The following is a 15,664-nucleotide window of genomic DNA, read 5'->3' as shown; positions in this document are numbered from 1 at the left end:
CCAAACACTGTCAAATGGCTCTATTGTATTGGGAGGTATTTGAGCATCCTGCTGTCCAGCGAAGTGATTAACTTGGGCCGGGAATGGGACAAAAGCTAGAATCTATTATGGCTGAGCCAGGAAAAGAAGATAACTCTGAAAGTGCCATAAGGAGTACAGTTATCACAAAAGTGACAGTGGATCTGAACTTGGTGTACAAGTATATCCTAAGATACCTGACTTGAATCCCTGTGCCTAAGTATGGCAAATCTGTGTGGTGGTGTAGACTTTGCCATAAGGCATAATGCAGAGAGCACACAGCCTTTCATTAAGCACTACAGATGCGCACTATGAATGTCCATTAACATTAAATGGCCTACACCAGCTCAGTACCAATCCCTGAACAGTTTGTCCTGTGACAGGCTACCTGTGTGCAGCTACTTGGCTCAATTAGACAGTAGTTTCACATGCTCCACCTGCACATGTGTGCTCATGCTTGTGCTCCCGAGTTCACATGTAATCAGTTCAAAACCTCTTACAGTAGCTGCGAAACAATGAACCTTATGTTTGTTTCTATAGGCTTGCCCAGTCCAAGTGGAAATTGAAAGGTTAATTAGCCCATGCAGATTTCCTGCCACCCCTTTCTTTCCCAGGAACTGGGCCAAGCACTTTCAAAAGGCATAATTGTGTTGAGAGGCCTTTGAGCCTCAAATTGGCCAGCAGAGTTGGCCCACTAGGGCGTGTCAAAAGCAGGGGGTCCAAAGGCCTGGAATTTGACTATGGCCAAGCCAGGGAAAAGGTGAGCACTGAGGGAAAGCAGTCTCAGTCTGTTTCCTCTGAATTTGCTGTGAGTGAGACTCACTCTCAGTAACAGTCCGAAGTCAAAAAGCTAAAATCCAGGAAGATGAAATGGGCCTAACCCACTTTTCTACAGTCACCTAAAAGATGAAAATCTCAGGGAAAAATGACCTAGATTCAAGAGGGCCTAGTGCCTCCTTCCGCCACATTAGGATTATCTTTTATGATGCTAATGTGGCCCAACAAGGCCAAATTAGTCGCAACGTATTTACAAAGTTGCGCAATGCGTGCATTGCACCACTTTGTAACCCCTTGCGCCACATTATGCCTGCGCCATTTTTAGCGGCTATTTTTAATGGCTGTACAGAGCAGGCTTTAAATGGGGGCATGCCATTGTTTTCAATGGGCCCCTATATAATCTGCAGGATTAGTGCCAAAATATTGGCGCTAGTCCTGCACAGTACATTAATGTGTCAAAAATGTTGACATTATTGCCCCTACCCTGTGCCATGGTGCGCCGTATATTAAATACGGTGCACACATGGTGGCAGTAGGGGGGCGCCAAGGTGCACAAGAAAAGTGGTGCTACATTGGATGCAGAGCCACTTTTCTTAAGCTCGGGCCCATGTATTTTAGAAGCATGTTGAAGCTGCTGTGATCAAGTTCAAACTTAAAGGTGTAGGTAGAATCGTAGATGGTCAGTGCATCAGATAGTAGATGGTATTGCAGCTGCTGAGGAAAACAACAGGGGAAGAGCTCAAAGGAACTAAATACCATTTTCTGCTTGAAACTACATGTCAACCAGGCTCACTTGATGATCATGGTAATTCCCTCTGTCCTACAGGTAGACCAGTATGTTAATTGTGATGGTCTTGTATAACTGGGGCATCAAGTCTGGGTGTGGAGCTGACTCAGAGCAATGTTTCTGCATTAAAGAAGATCTTCAGGTTGTGTATGATGATGACGTCTGCTGCAGTATGAATAACGTGCAATGCTTGCAGTCTTTTGAGTCTGTGATTTGGTGTGTGTAACGCTGATAATGTTTTTGGGTTTTTGGCCTGAACCTCGTTGTGTGCATCATTGCAGTGTGTGGGGAAGTATACAATGATTGAGATGGTAAACTGCAGTGTGGGCATGGTTCACTTGTTGGAGTCTCAGAAGAGCATGATCGCACAACAGGGTTCTGGTTTTGATCTTTTTCAGGCCCTAACATCTAAATTGATAGCTTCCTTTCCTTCATCTCTCCTTTGCTTTGGATCTCTAGGACATCTTATGTCCTGAGTGTCTTGTATGAGAAGCGCAAGTCGAAGAAGACAGTACCTTATTTTTAAAAACATGAGAGGGGCATTGTGGGCTAAGGATGACACGCTCAATATTTCCATCAGGGTGCCACTAAACAAACCCTGGTTCATGTTGGGAAGTCAGTGCAGTGTTTGAAAATACTGGAGAAGATGGATTCCCATGATTCAGGAAATTTGGAGTTAGGCAAGTATACATTTTATGCCAGTGTGTCACCAACATTCATTTGATCCAGCATGGTGTGAGATGGGAATGTTTCACTACACACCTCGACACCATTGGGAAAGGGTAATTATAATTGATTAGCTCAGACTTCTTGACAAAACAGAAAATGCATGTCAAACAAGAAAGTCATTTGGAAATTAAGGAATACATGCAGCTTTCAGATACCACTTTTACAGTTCTAACAACATTACATACCAAGTTAAATGAGTAGCTGGTGACTTCATGAGTTGGAACAAAATATGGCTGGTTGAAATGAAACCTAATGAACCAAAATCAACAGCAGAACCAAATGTTCTTGCCTTCGGTAGTGCCCAAATGGTTCTAAAGTAAATTATTTAAATCTCGACGGACACTCTTTCCTATAAAATCTGGCAGTCTCACCTTAGAGCATATGATTTATGGGTATTACTTTTGTACAGGTTTGGCAGATGATCAAATACATCCTACTCATACAGGCAAATGTTGTGACATTGGGTTGCAACAATAAGGTTATCAGCTTTAGTAAACATGCTTGATACGTAACAGTGCATACTAGTGTATTTGACCATTTTGAATGTAAACAAGCAAATCAATAACTGAAAATGAAAGAGTCTGAAATAAGCGCACACAAGGCAATGTTGGGTGGGTTTCACTGGGGTTGAACTATTAGGCAAGAGCTGTAATGATTCCTTATAGAGCGGGACATTAAAATCTGGATGTCAATCCACGAAGATCTGGAAACTAACTGAGCATGGTACCGTTCAGACTAAATGAACACAAATTCGATTCACCTGAGACAGCAGTTCTAAGGTTGATAAATTTAGGTCGGTGACAGCGAAATGCATAATGGCTGTAGCAAACCTGATATTACATTTCTCTTAGTTGAGTTTGTCTACTCACATATTCCAATCAGATGGCGGTTGCTGAATGTGTTGTGAAAACTTAGAGACTGTAGTCATGCCAACTAATTGATGGTGACGTAATTTAGTGGAACACCTCTTTAAAACAAGGTTCTTTTTATTTCTTGCAAAATTGGGCTCCAAAAAGCCTCCAAACATATCAAAGTGGTATCATCGGCTCTGGCATATACTAGCCATGATGACATCCACGTATTTCCTCAACAACAAAGGCAAAACATTTCCGAAAGTTGGTCCTTACTTTTGGCATATTTTGGAAAAGACTGTCAAGAACTCACATGCCTATGAATACTGACTGCACTACAAATCCCTCTCACCAACTGTTTCCTAAATGTGCAACGGCGAATGCAAAATTCAAAAATAATAATTTCCGATCGTCTCAATAACAGCCATTGAGCGGAAGTACTGGCCGATTAAAAGGCAGATGGGGTTACGCGGCAATTGTTTTTTTGAGGATATTTGTTTTGAGCATCTATCCGGCCCCACATCAAATTAAGATGTGCTGTTATAGAAACATGTTTTAAAAACTTCAGGTAGAATTTATGGACACCTAAAATAGGGTTCAAAACTTTGTGGAGTCATGATATCTGGTTATTCTGAAAATATATCATAGATCCATCTCCACCTGAGCTTACCTGCTTTGTATGTTATGATGGACAGAACCAAGCAATTTCAATTCAGTCATTCAGTGTGGTAGATTCTCTACAGATATTTGGGATTCATTGGAACTCTCACACCCTTGGGCCCGGTGCTGCTGTACCTGCTGCATCACTATTGGTTGCTGTGCTCCTGTGTAGATCCGTTGGCACATGCCTTTCGTTCCCCTTCCTCTTATTTGGTGGGTTGTGTTAGAATATCGTAGTCAGAAATATTGTCTGACCTAAACGTCGTATCGTATATATCATCCCTTTGGATGTCGATTTTCTATACCATCCCATCCGGTGTAGATCTTCTATTATTAGCTCCAAGGGGGCATTATTTTTGTAAATGACATTTAGGACGATATTCACACTAGGATGTTGTGACATCACGCCAGTTGGTACCCTATACAGTCCTACCTGGCGAGTTTCTGCTAATGCTATGATTTGAATAGGAGCTCGTGCTTGTTTCTCTGTTAAGTTGCCTGTGAAGTCAGACAGTATTTTGTGTTTTTTATACTGAAACCTCACTAAAGACTTTTGAAAAAAGAAAAACACACCTGTCTCGTTGTAGGCCGTAGTTTGAGTGGTCAAAGTGCTGATTCAGATGTCTAACCATCAGCCACCACACCACTGGGTTGGGCAATAACAGCCGAATCCATGTCTTAAAGCGGGTCAAGAACCACATGTCGAAAGGGTAGCCTCCATTAACGATACGGCTGAAAACCCAGGCTCCTCTTTTGCTGCTAAGGAACACCTGGAAAACAAACCAATTAATCATCATCCGCCTTTGTGTCTCTTTTGAATTGTCCCTCCTGCCCCAGTCAAAGATCTCAGCAAAACATACATTAAGATATCACGTGGGCTCCAGTTTCATTTAATTTGTATTCACTTTCAAATTTTGGGGCACGTTTTGTAGGTGATGGCGAGTAAAAGAAGTGGGAATACTTAGCTGGTGAGATGTGCACAATGCTTCCCACAAACAATGATCTGCCGCCGCCGACAACCTGCAAGTGGTTTTTTTCATCCAGAGCTATGACATGCGTTCTTCAAAAAATAAATGAAATATTTTTCTCTTTCGTTGCTTCATCCAGTCATGAGGATATTGAATTCAAATACTCCCTGTTTGTCGCACACTGAAGTCGAGGAATCAAGGGAGTTGTCATGGAAGATATCATTATACATCTTTACAACCCGTTCCCAAGGTATATCATATATACTTATATAAATTGCGTAAAGCACTCTGACATCCATATGGGGTTGGTTATCACTTTATAAAAAATGCAACAAATAAATAATCTGTATCTGTGGGTATGCACAGGGCTGTTTCTATGTACTTAGCTGCCATTGGCAAGGTTCTTTACATTTGTTCATAGACACCTGAAAAGCTTTATCCTCCAGAAGACTAACTCATGGTATGAGTTATGGAGTCACCAGGAGACAATGGCAAAATAAATATAGCAATTTACAATTTAAAAACATTAAAACTCCCGAAATACATTCTGCCACTTTCTACTCTGCGGTTTAAAGTGGTATAAAAAAGTAGACATATTGCATTTGAGAGCACTTGCATTTATGTAGTGATGTGTATTATTAGAAATGACTTTTGGAGGCACAGAAGAGGACAATAACAATGGTTAATCCTGTATATTTAGTGGAAGAAGAACAATGACGACCTTCTCAAACTACCTATTTAGGCCCTCAATACGACCAGAACAATATTCACTCCTGAGATATTGCTAAAACCTCAGAGATTCAACTACGGTGTCGTCCCCACGACCTTGACCTGACACTATATTTACACCTCTTATAGAGACGTGCATGTAGACACCAATACTGCCTATTTTGTTGCCATCTGACTTACTATCTGCAGTCGGAAGCTCAGTTTTTGCTTTGGCACTATGATTACAGTACATATAGTACAAATGCATCAAATGATCAATTTATTCGATGGTATATAAGAACATTAAAAAAAACAATGTGACATGCAGTGAGTGTGTGGCGAGAAACGTGCTTGGTGCTGTCATACAAGTGAGACACTTGACAATATGTGATCAAAAGTTTGTTTCACGTAAGAACAACACAGCCCATTTTTGTACAATCAAATTGAGGCCGTACAACTAGTTGATAACGTTTCGATCCTTTAGACAGCTAGAAGGATCATCATCAAGACTCATGTTACCAATAACCTACAGTATGTGTAGTGGCATTGCTAAATAGATATTCAAGGCACAATGTGGTTGGATAGATCAAACCATATATCTCCATCTCCTTGCCTTCTGCAACATCAAAAACCCTACTCAAGGGTAGATTGTTATTCCAGTGGACATGATAATAAGAGTTACCTGGCCTATGGAAATTACGAGCTTTGCAGAAACACCATGTACCTGTCTTGTTTCCACCTGCTTGAAACAGCTGAATACTTCGGAGGACACCCCGGGGTTGAAAGGGACATTTGAAATGGACCCTGGATTACTGGTTCAATCCAAAATTCCGTATATCTCTGTGGAACCCTAGGATTTTCATGGGAAAAACCTGCTAACTCTGCATCCCAGAATTAAATAAATCATAGGAAGCATTATCTGCAGGGGCACAAACTTGCCTAGAGCAGATCCAGGGCACTCGTAATGATTTCTGTCTCTCTAACTCTGTCTTTGTTCCTGGTGCTCCTGGTGCTTTAAGGCTGCCAGTGTTTGGTGAGTGCATAGGCTAATCAATTATCTGATATACAGAAAAGAAGGGAGCAGACAGGAAGCAGGCTAAGATGGGAGGAATGTGGAGACATGGTAATTCTAATATTCTTTATTGATGCCAATTCAGTCAACACTGAAGATCTGTTAACGTTCCCCCTGCACTTATATCATGTCAACATTCCAAAACCTCAGCGGGTAGCAATGCCATGCGCACAGACATGAAAGGGAGGAAGGACAAGGGGAATGCAAAAGGAAGGCAGGAGGAAAAAGAATAAGACAAACATATGCTATGCAGTGTATAACACTGTATGAGGCAATACAGCATATTACATCTCCCTTTTCATCAACAATTAATTCAATACATAGGGGCTGATTTAGATCTGGGCAGAGGGAATACTCCATCACTAACGTGAAGGGTATCCCGTTGCCGTATTACGATCCCCATAGGATATACTGGGATTGCAGTACAGTGGACGGGAGATCTGTCATGTCTGTAACAGAGTATTTCCCTCCACCCAGTTATAAATCAGGCCCATAGTCTTTAAATCAAATCAGTGGAGTAGTAAGTCTCCTGGCTCAACATTGACAGTAAGATTGGTGTTATCTTGAGATGATGAAGCATTCTTGGAGCATTCATTTTCCGCTCTTGCAGACTCAACCTCATTTGCACACCTCTTTTGATTTTGTCATCTATCTTCAGCACTCTAACCTGAACAGATTTACAACTGCTTGGAGACTCTTGGGTGTTTCTAATGACAACATTAGACCTATTCCACCACTGCCCATTGTCTAATAAAATAAAACCGCAGTTATAACCACACATCTGTGCTCACTGTATTTTGCTCAGATTCATTAGTTTACTTGGGTACTCCCCACTAACCTTGTTACCAACACAAACAGACATTCTTTTCACAACATTTCTGACATCATAATTACTACTCATATGTCTTTGTCACTAGAAGGCTAAGTTTTGCATTTTGGCATTCTGATCTTTGGAATTCTTGCTTTCCCATTTTTCAACTTTAATAACATGTTGCATGATTACTAATCCACCCTTGAGCAGTTCAACAGGGGTCTTGCCTGTGGTACTATGTTAATTACTCTGCTGGCTGGCAGAAAGATCCAAGCACTCCCCACACAATAGAGCCATTTGACATTGCTTGACTTGGTTGCTGGGAAAGGAAGGCATGGGAAACCTAAGGTAGAGAACAAGAAAATTGCTCAGGATTAAAACAAAAAAGTGCATTTTACCACCAAAAAGCATAAAACGCCAATCATGGCTATCTGGTCACGCTGGATTGGGACAAAGTCAAAGGGCCTCATTACGAGTTTGGCTGTCCATGCATCCTCATGACAGTGGCAGTGGTCTGTCCGACATCGGCTTGGTGGTCGGACAACCGTATTGCAATGCTGGTGGTCTGACAGAGGAAAGGCAGCCCCTGACCCACTGGAACTACCAAGCAGCGCAGACCGCCACAATGGCGAGGCAGGACAAACAGGCTGACAGATTCAGGGTTGTCACTGGACACATTATGATGTTGCACACTGCCAATGTGACTGTGGAGGTTCAACCACCACGTCCCAGCAGGCGGAAATGGAGAGCATATAGGAAACAACTCACCTGCAGGCAGCATTACACGTACTGTGCCGCCATGGAGCCCATCACACACTTCCTGACGCTGCTGCTGCTCATCGATGAAACTCAAAATTCATGCCGCCGTGGATGCAACCGTTGGTAAGAACATACACTTACGTGTGTCATTAAGCTCAACAACAGATCATCGCACCGTCATGCACATGGTATGGGGCTCATGCTACGGGCACAAAGTACACTTGCCACAGTTGGAGTCATTCACAAAAAATGACACATTCATAGCTATCAAACGCCCCCTTTGGATAGGTCACTGGCACTGCACTGCCACACTCCACAAAAACACACATCTGCCTATCTCGGGCGCAGGGACAGTAAGGTGTACAGAACATCGTGTCACACAACAGCAGCACCACAGCAACATCACATCTACCAATTCAACTGACACCATCACATTTCTCTCTTGCTTTGGACTGTGGTCAGATTGAAAATACATATGTATGGATGTGATATGGTACACAAATACCCCTTCCATGAACATCTCTGTAATGGACCGACACAGGAATGCACATTAGTTTGTGAAGCAAATATCCAAAGCTCACAATGCAAACAATACCTTCACAATAGAGAAGGCAGCACTTGGAGCATTCATGGAAGGATGCTGCCCTGGGACACATTCTTCTTCTTTCCACATATCCCTAAAACACCATTTGCACATGAGCTGGCCCTTCCTGTATCTCAGGGACAAACAATATTTGAGCCAAGTGACATGCCTATCTGCTAAATGTGAAAGTGCAAGTCAAGAAAGCACATACAACAGCAACAGCATGGGCCATACATCTGTATGAAATATCTGCAAGCTACACACATCAAAATGGACACATGGTCAGCCAAAGGCAAAGGAAGCTAGCACAATTGAACATTCTCCATGTGTGGAAAAACAAAACTCTAGCTCCCACACATGAGACAAATGTACAATCCACATCAGGGGGACAAATTTACACCATACATGCTGACATTGGCCAACACAAGATGAATACTTACCCTAGCAAACATAACACAATGCAATGACACCCCAATTGGATTAACACCCACATATCCATACAGTGCACATCTACCCTTGTCTTGGGTGACACCAGCACTGCCACAAAGTCAGATATTGCAAACAGCAAATGGATCAGCAACCAGGGTGAAAAACACACAGCTGTAGGCATACAACACGTTATTTAGGAACAACATGAAGGTAGAAAAGTAATGGCAGGACAAATGTGTATCCAACAAAACAACAACTTGGGTTTATTCAATTCAAATGCTGAAGAGCAAAGGCCATTGGCCAGACCTCATGAGTCAATGCACATTACTATGTCCATCCTTGACTCTAATCACTGCCAAGGAACCTCCAAAGGAAGGGGCATCAAGTGGGCAGGTAGGCACCTCAGGGATCATCCTTGGGTGGGGTCAGATTTTGAGAGGGTGACTTTTTGTCGAGGGGTGGGCTTCATCTTGGGGAAGGGGTATGGATGCTTGAAGGAGGACAGGTGTGACAGGGAGGACTTGGATATGGAAGTGATGAGTTGGGATGTGGGTGGGGGGCTCTTGGGTTTGGAGATAACAGGGGAAAGGGAAAGGTTGAAAAGAAAACTCTACTTGGGAAATTAGGTAGGGTCATCAGAAGGAGTTGGGGATTTGGATGTTGAGGGAATGGTGGGCCTGTCTGTGGCTGTAAGTGCCTTACATTTGTGCATGTGTGAGGTATGTTTGTATTTGGGTGTTGTCTCTTGGTGTGTGAGTGTGGGTGTTTGCGTGTCTTAGGGGGTTGTGAGGTGGAGATGTTGGGTGATGTGGGAGTGGTGGATGTGTGTGTGTTGGGGTGGTGTCTGTGGGTATGGTGGATGTGTCTGTGTGTTAGGGTGGTGTCCGCAGGTATGGTTCATGTGGTGGATGTAGGTGTTGTGGTGGTGTCTGGGGGAATGGTGTTTGAGGTGTGTGGGTCAGTGGGTTGTAAGCCGTTGTCTGGGTGTATGGTCAGTGTGGTGGATGTGTCACTAGGTGTTGTGGTGGTGTCTGTGGGTGTGGTGGATGCGGTGTGTGGGTCGGTGGGGGTGGCGGGGTTGTCTTTTGAAATGGTGGCTGATGTGGTGTCTGTGGGGGAATGCTGAGTGCCTGCATGCCAGTGTGTCTTGTGGTGTTTGTGTCAATGTGTGCTGCTTGTGTGAGTTAAGGTGTGTGTGTGTGTGCAGATGTGTCTGTGTGCTTGGGACAGGTAGGAGAATAGGGACGTTGGATTGGGAAGAGGGAGGTGGTTGGGGGTAGGATTCTACTATCAGTGAGGAAGCCAGAGCCTGAAAAGAACTCTGTAGGCCCCACATGTCACAATGAATACCTTCCAGCAAAGCATTTGTCTCCTGAAGTTGGCTTGCCAACCCCTGGATGGAATTCAATGGCAGTCTGTCCCACAGAGATACTCTTCACTTCAATAGGTCAATAGCCTACTCACTCAGGGCAGCAGTGGCAACAGGGGCTGGGTCTGAGGTGCCTGGGGCAAAGGTGATGCCCACCTTCGTAGGTGAGGGGCCACGGCTGACCAGATGGGGAGCAACAGGGAGGGTGGTGATAGAACTAGGGGTGGCGCACAAGGATGGTACAGGAGCAGGTCCTGATGGGTCCGCCTCCACTAGGTAGTGGCCACTGGAGGTAGAATCCGAAGATGACAAGGTTGATCCTGTGTCCTCCGTGGCACTCCCCTCACCCTCTGGGACTTTGGATCCCTCCGTTTCGGTGTTGTCATGGCTGGAGGTACCGTGGTCACACTGGAAACATATCAACAATGCACACTTCACCATGTGTAAATTGTCCTAACAGAGTCATGGAGGTAGTACTAATGTTGCTCGGATATACTACACATTTTACATGGCAATGTACACTGTAGACAAAATGTGCAAATTGTCAGAAAGATATGTCTCTCTACAACACAATGAATAAGATAGGCCCAGGAAAATCAGACACCCCTTACAATGACATACTCTGATTGCATCAGTGGACACCATTAGTCCTTTGTATGTTGCAGAGGCCCAGGGATTTGCAAGTACTTTTAGAAGGCCTGAAACACTTTGCCCAATGGGAAGCTATGTCACAGTTTACATTTTGGTCCTCCAAACCCAGATGTCCGTGGATGAATGGTTGTACCCAACCAAATGTGATTCAAAAGAACTGCATGTCACTCCATTATGCATGCCAACAGTCAGGTAACAAACCTTCCACATTTCACATGTGCAGTGCACTTTGACACATGATGCCACATCAATGGCATGGGAATTTACATTGTGTGTAAAAACTCTAGTCCTACATGTTATGTCCCTCATTACTACTGCAGTTGTACATGCCAAATAACATGCAATGATGGGCGAGGGTATGTGTGAGCCACCAATCAATGGTGACACACTCCTTTCCTGTGCACCACATGAAATGTAGCCCCATTGCATTGCATATTTCTAATTCTAAACACAAGTTTGCATGCACATATATGTGAGGGAATACATAAATCATCCCATGAACACAGGTAGACCATGCATGAAACAGCAGTGTACACATTTTGTCAAAAGAAAACGGCACACATGCTATGGCACAAGGACTGTTGGCAAGAGTGATGGGGCATAAATCATGTCAACGGACATTCCCCACTTACCAAAGGAAAGTTCTTATCTGTAGCTGCACCCAACAAACAATGTATGATCTGTCACATGTATGATGGCCTTTTTCACATGACAGACATAGTGGGGCACACACACTCGTCACACAATGAAGATATTTGGCCTCTAGGGGGCAGATGCCAATTTACTCACTTGAGCAGGCACATGGCTGAGGAAATGATCCATCACTTCTTTTTCTTTGGGCTGTAACACTGAGGAGTAGTGGTCTGTTGTGTAGAATTTAGACCCACTACAACAACAAACATTACTTGATTGATCAATGTAGACAGCCATGTGTTTTCTCTGGAGAGCAATTTGTTTGGTGGATTGAACTCAGTTGTGTCCTAGGTGCCTGGGCTAATAGGCAAGGCACATCGGTATGCATCAAATTACATAGCTATACGAACAGTTACTCATCTTGTGTGTCACACATGGCCCATCCCCAATCTTCAGGGGGAGATGTCAGAACCTAGCACATCTACTTGGCTATGTGACAGGCAGGAATATGCCCTGTACTCACCCCTTTGTGGCTGCTGTGCTCCCCTCAAATGCCCATCAAGGTCTGGGTACGCCACTGCCAGAATGCGAGCAATGGAGGGTGGGGGATGGCGGTCAAGCTCTGACGTGTGCCCCTCCCACGTTGGGAGGACAGCCCTAGCTGCACCTTCACAATCTTACAGGCCCAGAATTTCAGGTCCTCCCACCTCTTGCGACAGTAGGTGCTCCGAACCAGGGCCCGTACCTTCAGAGCAATGACTCTCCAAATGTATTGATGCAAGCGACAAATCAAGCAATTACAAACACTACCCTGCTCATGGCCTACAATGACTAAGCAAGCCTACTCGCATCAGGTAGCCCATGCTCCAGCAACATGTACTGTGATATGAGCCACAACGAAACACAACACACCAATGTGGCTTCTGAAGGATAAACTCCTTAGGCCTGACTGGACAAACACATTTACACTCTGCAAAATTGACTCAATGCATACACCCCAACAGGCAACTACCATAGTACAGACTTCACCCTTACACTTGAGTGACACTAAAAGGGCTGGCATGGTGGCTACGGAAAGTGTCATACCTGTGCATGGGTGAACATGTGGCCTACCAAATGCAGGCTCATGCCACTTCAGGGTGGGTTTCTGTGGCGTGTACCTGTACCACAGAACACTCCTTTGAACATATGTTTCAAACCTACAGAGATGGCATCCAACATACAAAGGAATGGATTGTTCAATCTCTGCTAAGTAACCACACCACTGAGTCACATGTCAGTGTCTCCCATGAATCTACACACTGTCTGCACTGTGGGTCTGTCATTTGTGCAATAAGACTGTACAGGACAAATATGACTTCGGAGAAGGTGTCAACAGAGTTGTGGGAGGAAGGGAACGGTCATGAGTCAAAGATACACTTTGGCAGTGATGAAAAATGCACATATGGACTAGTTCTGGGATTTACCTGCGTAACCATTCCTTATCTAGTCAATGGACTGAGACATTCAGAGCAAGTTTTGCTACGAGAGCCTCATACTGGCCACCTGACAGGACATGTAGGACTATAGGAAGTAGGCACAGTGCCACAGTTGCATAGCCACAGTGACTCTCCCACAGCCTGGACTATGTTCCATACTGGGAGATACATTTGACAGGCCCTGGTCTCTGTAGGCTGAGCAGACAGAACCTACATGACACTCACATTTCCATCACTTCCATCCATAATAGTACATCATGTGGCCATCAGCAATGTGGCTTGTGACTTGTGTGGAAACATAAAGGGCACAGTGAGTCATGATATGCCTTCCAGACAACAGTCTGGCAAGGTCAGATGTGTGGTGAAAGATCTGTGGCACAATACACATTGCTTACAAGATCCTTCAATGACTCAGACAAGGTGCCTGCACAGCTCCTGCTCTCATGCACATATATGTTGTCTAACATTTACAACCATCATAAACAAAGAAATGTCATTGGATGGCAGTAAAGTATCCTTGCCTAGTTATGTGCATCCAACACAAGGAGTATCTAGGGCCCAAATAAAATCACACAACATAATGTGAATGAACACAACACATACTACTGGTCTGCAATACCTGCACCATGTACATTCCATTGATGCCACACAGACTGCAACAACAGACACACAAGATGTGTAACTAGCTCAAGGGGCGCTTTGTAGTCTGTGAGGAGGGAAAGGATGGTGTTGAATAGAGTTAATTGTGCCTATGAGGTAGCTACCTGATTCTCTGCTGAGCCATACAGCTGACCTTACAGGGGAAGGACCTCGCTCACAAGCCTCTCCACCTCCTCTGGAGAGAAGGCAGGGGCCCTTTCACTTGCTGGATGCAGCATGAGTACTCCCAGAGGTGACACAAGCAGCTCAAGTGGTGAAGGTGTTGCTGGCAGCAGTGCCAGAAGTCAAGTGACTGATTTTGCACAACACAGCATACACATACGCAACATATGCGGTCACACTTCTGATAGACCCAGCCATTAGGCTGCCACTGCCACAAGCAGTAGCGTTAGCTTACGGCTGTGTCTGCTGTGGTTGGAACTGCCTACCACACTGATGACTTTCACCATCGGCCCCTGGCGGTTCCTGATGTCCAGTGGAGTAGGTCAGACATCTGCCATTTTGGCGGCATGAAAGACTGTATGTGGCCCTGTTACATGTGTCACAAAAGCAATATAGGTTTAATATCATCACAAAAATCCTTAATCTGCCTTGTTGTGTAGGTGTGACTACACAACTACCAGTGTACTGTGTTGCAGGGCACAGCTGGCATATGACAGCAGTGCATGGGCCACCACCGCTGACGGTATTTCTGGCGGTCAAAAAATACAGTCACAATTTGAGGGGAAATTGTGTAGCAGATAGTTGGGTGTCGCCTGAAACCATGCTGTGGACACATGTGTTTACAACCATGGGGGTTACATTTGACCCTTGTGTAGTTGACAGCTGTGATGTGTACTGGGTGGCATGTAAATCCAGTCAGAAATGCTTTGTCAGATGATATTGTTGGTATGTATCATGTATGTTGCTCTGGACACACTGACTAATGGTACAAATCATGTCTTGTCACACCCTGGGAGATGGAAGATGTGACAACCTCCTGTCTTCCGTCCACTGCCAGACCTTCAGACCCTGGAGGAATGCCACATCATCCAGCTCTACCTTCTGAATAGGCAAACAACAATTAATGTATGCCACCAGTAGGAGCCAGATCTGCTGCTAGCTAACACTAATCCATACTGTATACCACCTATTGCACAAGTCATGTCAGTACTGCACTTCCTGGCCACAGGGTCCTCCCAACATCCAGTTGCTCTATCTATTGGTATGTCCCAACCTATGTTCAGTCTGGTGTTGAAAGATCTCCTATCAGCAATGGTGAAACACATTGACAGCTATGTCAGATTCCCCCCATGTGAGGATTTAGCCAAAGTGAAGGCTGACTTCTATGCGGCCATTGATGGTACACATATTGGCTTGGTGCCACCACAGATCACTAAAAAAGCCTATAACACCAGAAGAAAACTTCAATACCATCAACGTGCAATTCTGTTTGGCAGATCTCTACATCCCAAATGTGTGTGCCCATTTTCCTGGCTCAGCCCATGATTTCTTTATTATGAGGAACAGCGCCGTACCCCAGCTGATGTCACAACTGCAACCAAAGAGGGCGTAGTTGGTTGGTAAGTCAAATCTGTGCTGATTGTGTGTGAGCAATGTCAGGTGCTACACTCATGAAGTGAGTGACTCATTGCTGCACTTATGCCCCATTGCTTAACAGGAGACTCAGCATATCCAAACCGTCTTTGGTTACTGATGCCGCTGAGGAAGCAAACTATGCC

The 15,664-nt window shown here is 44.4% G+C and overlaps 1 protein-coding gene across 1 annotated transcript in view; it reads right to left on the bottom strand.

The window, feature by feature from the left end:
* The window catches only part of LOC138293043 (dimethylaniline monooxygenase [N-oxide-forming] 2-like), a 525,123-nt gene that overhangs the window by 75,684 nt on the left and 433,775 nt on the right, over positions 1 to 15,664 (bottom strand). The window contains exon 3 of the mRNA XM_069232032.1: positions 4,396 to 4,592. Within this exon, the coding sequence (XP_069088133.1) occupies positions 4,396 to 4,592 (197 nt within the window). The remainder of the gene's footprint in view (positions 1 to 4,395; positions 4,593 to 15,664) is intronic.

Source organism: Pleurodeles waltl, chromosome 4_2 (assembly GCF_031143425.1).
Source record: "Pleurodeles waltl isolate 20211129_DDA chromosome 4_2, aPleWal1.hap1.20221129, whole genome shotgun sequence".
In the NCBI taxonomy this organism is placed as follows: domain Eukaryota; kingdom Metazoa; phylum Chordata; class Amphibia; order Caudata; family Salamandridae; genus Pleurodeles; species Pleurodeles waltl.
The sequence above is the reverse complement of the archived record's forward strand: the minus strand, read 5'-3'. Positions and strand labels throughout refer to the sequence as shown.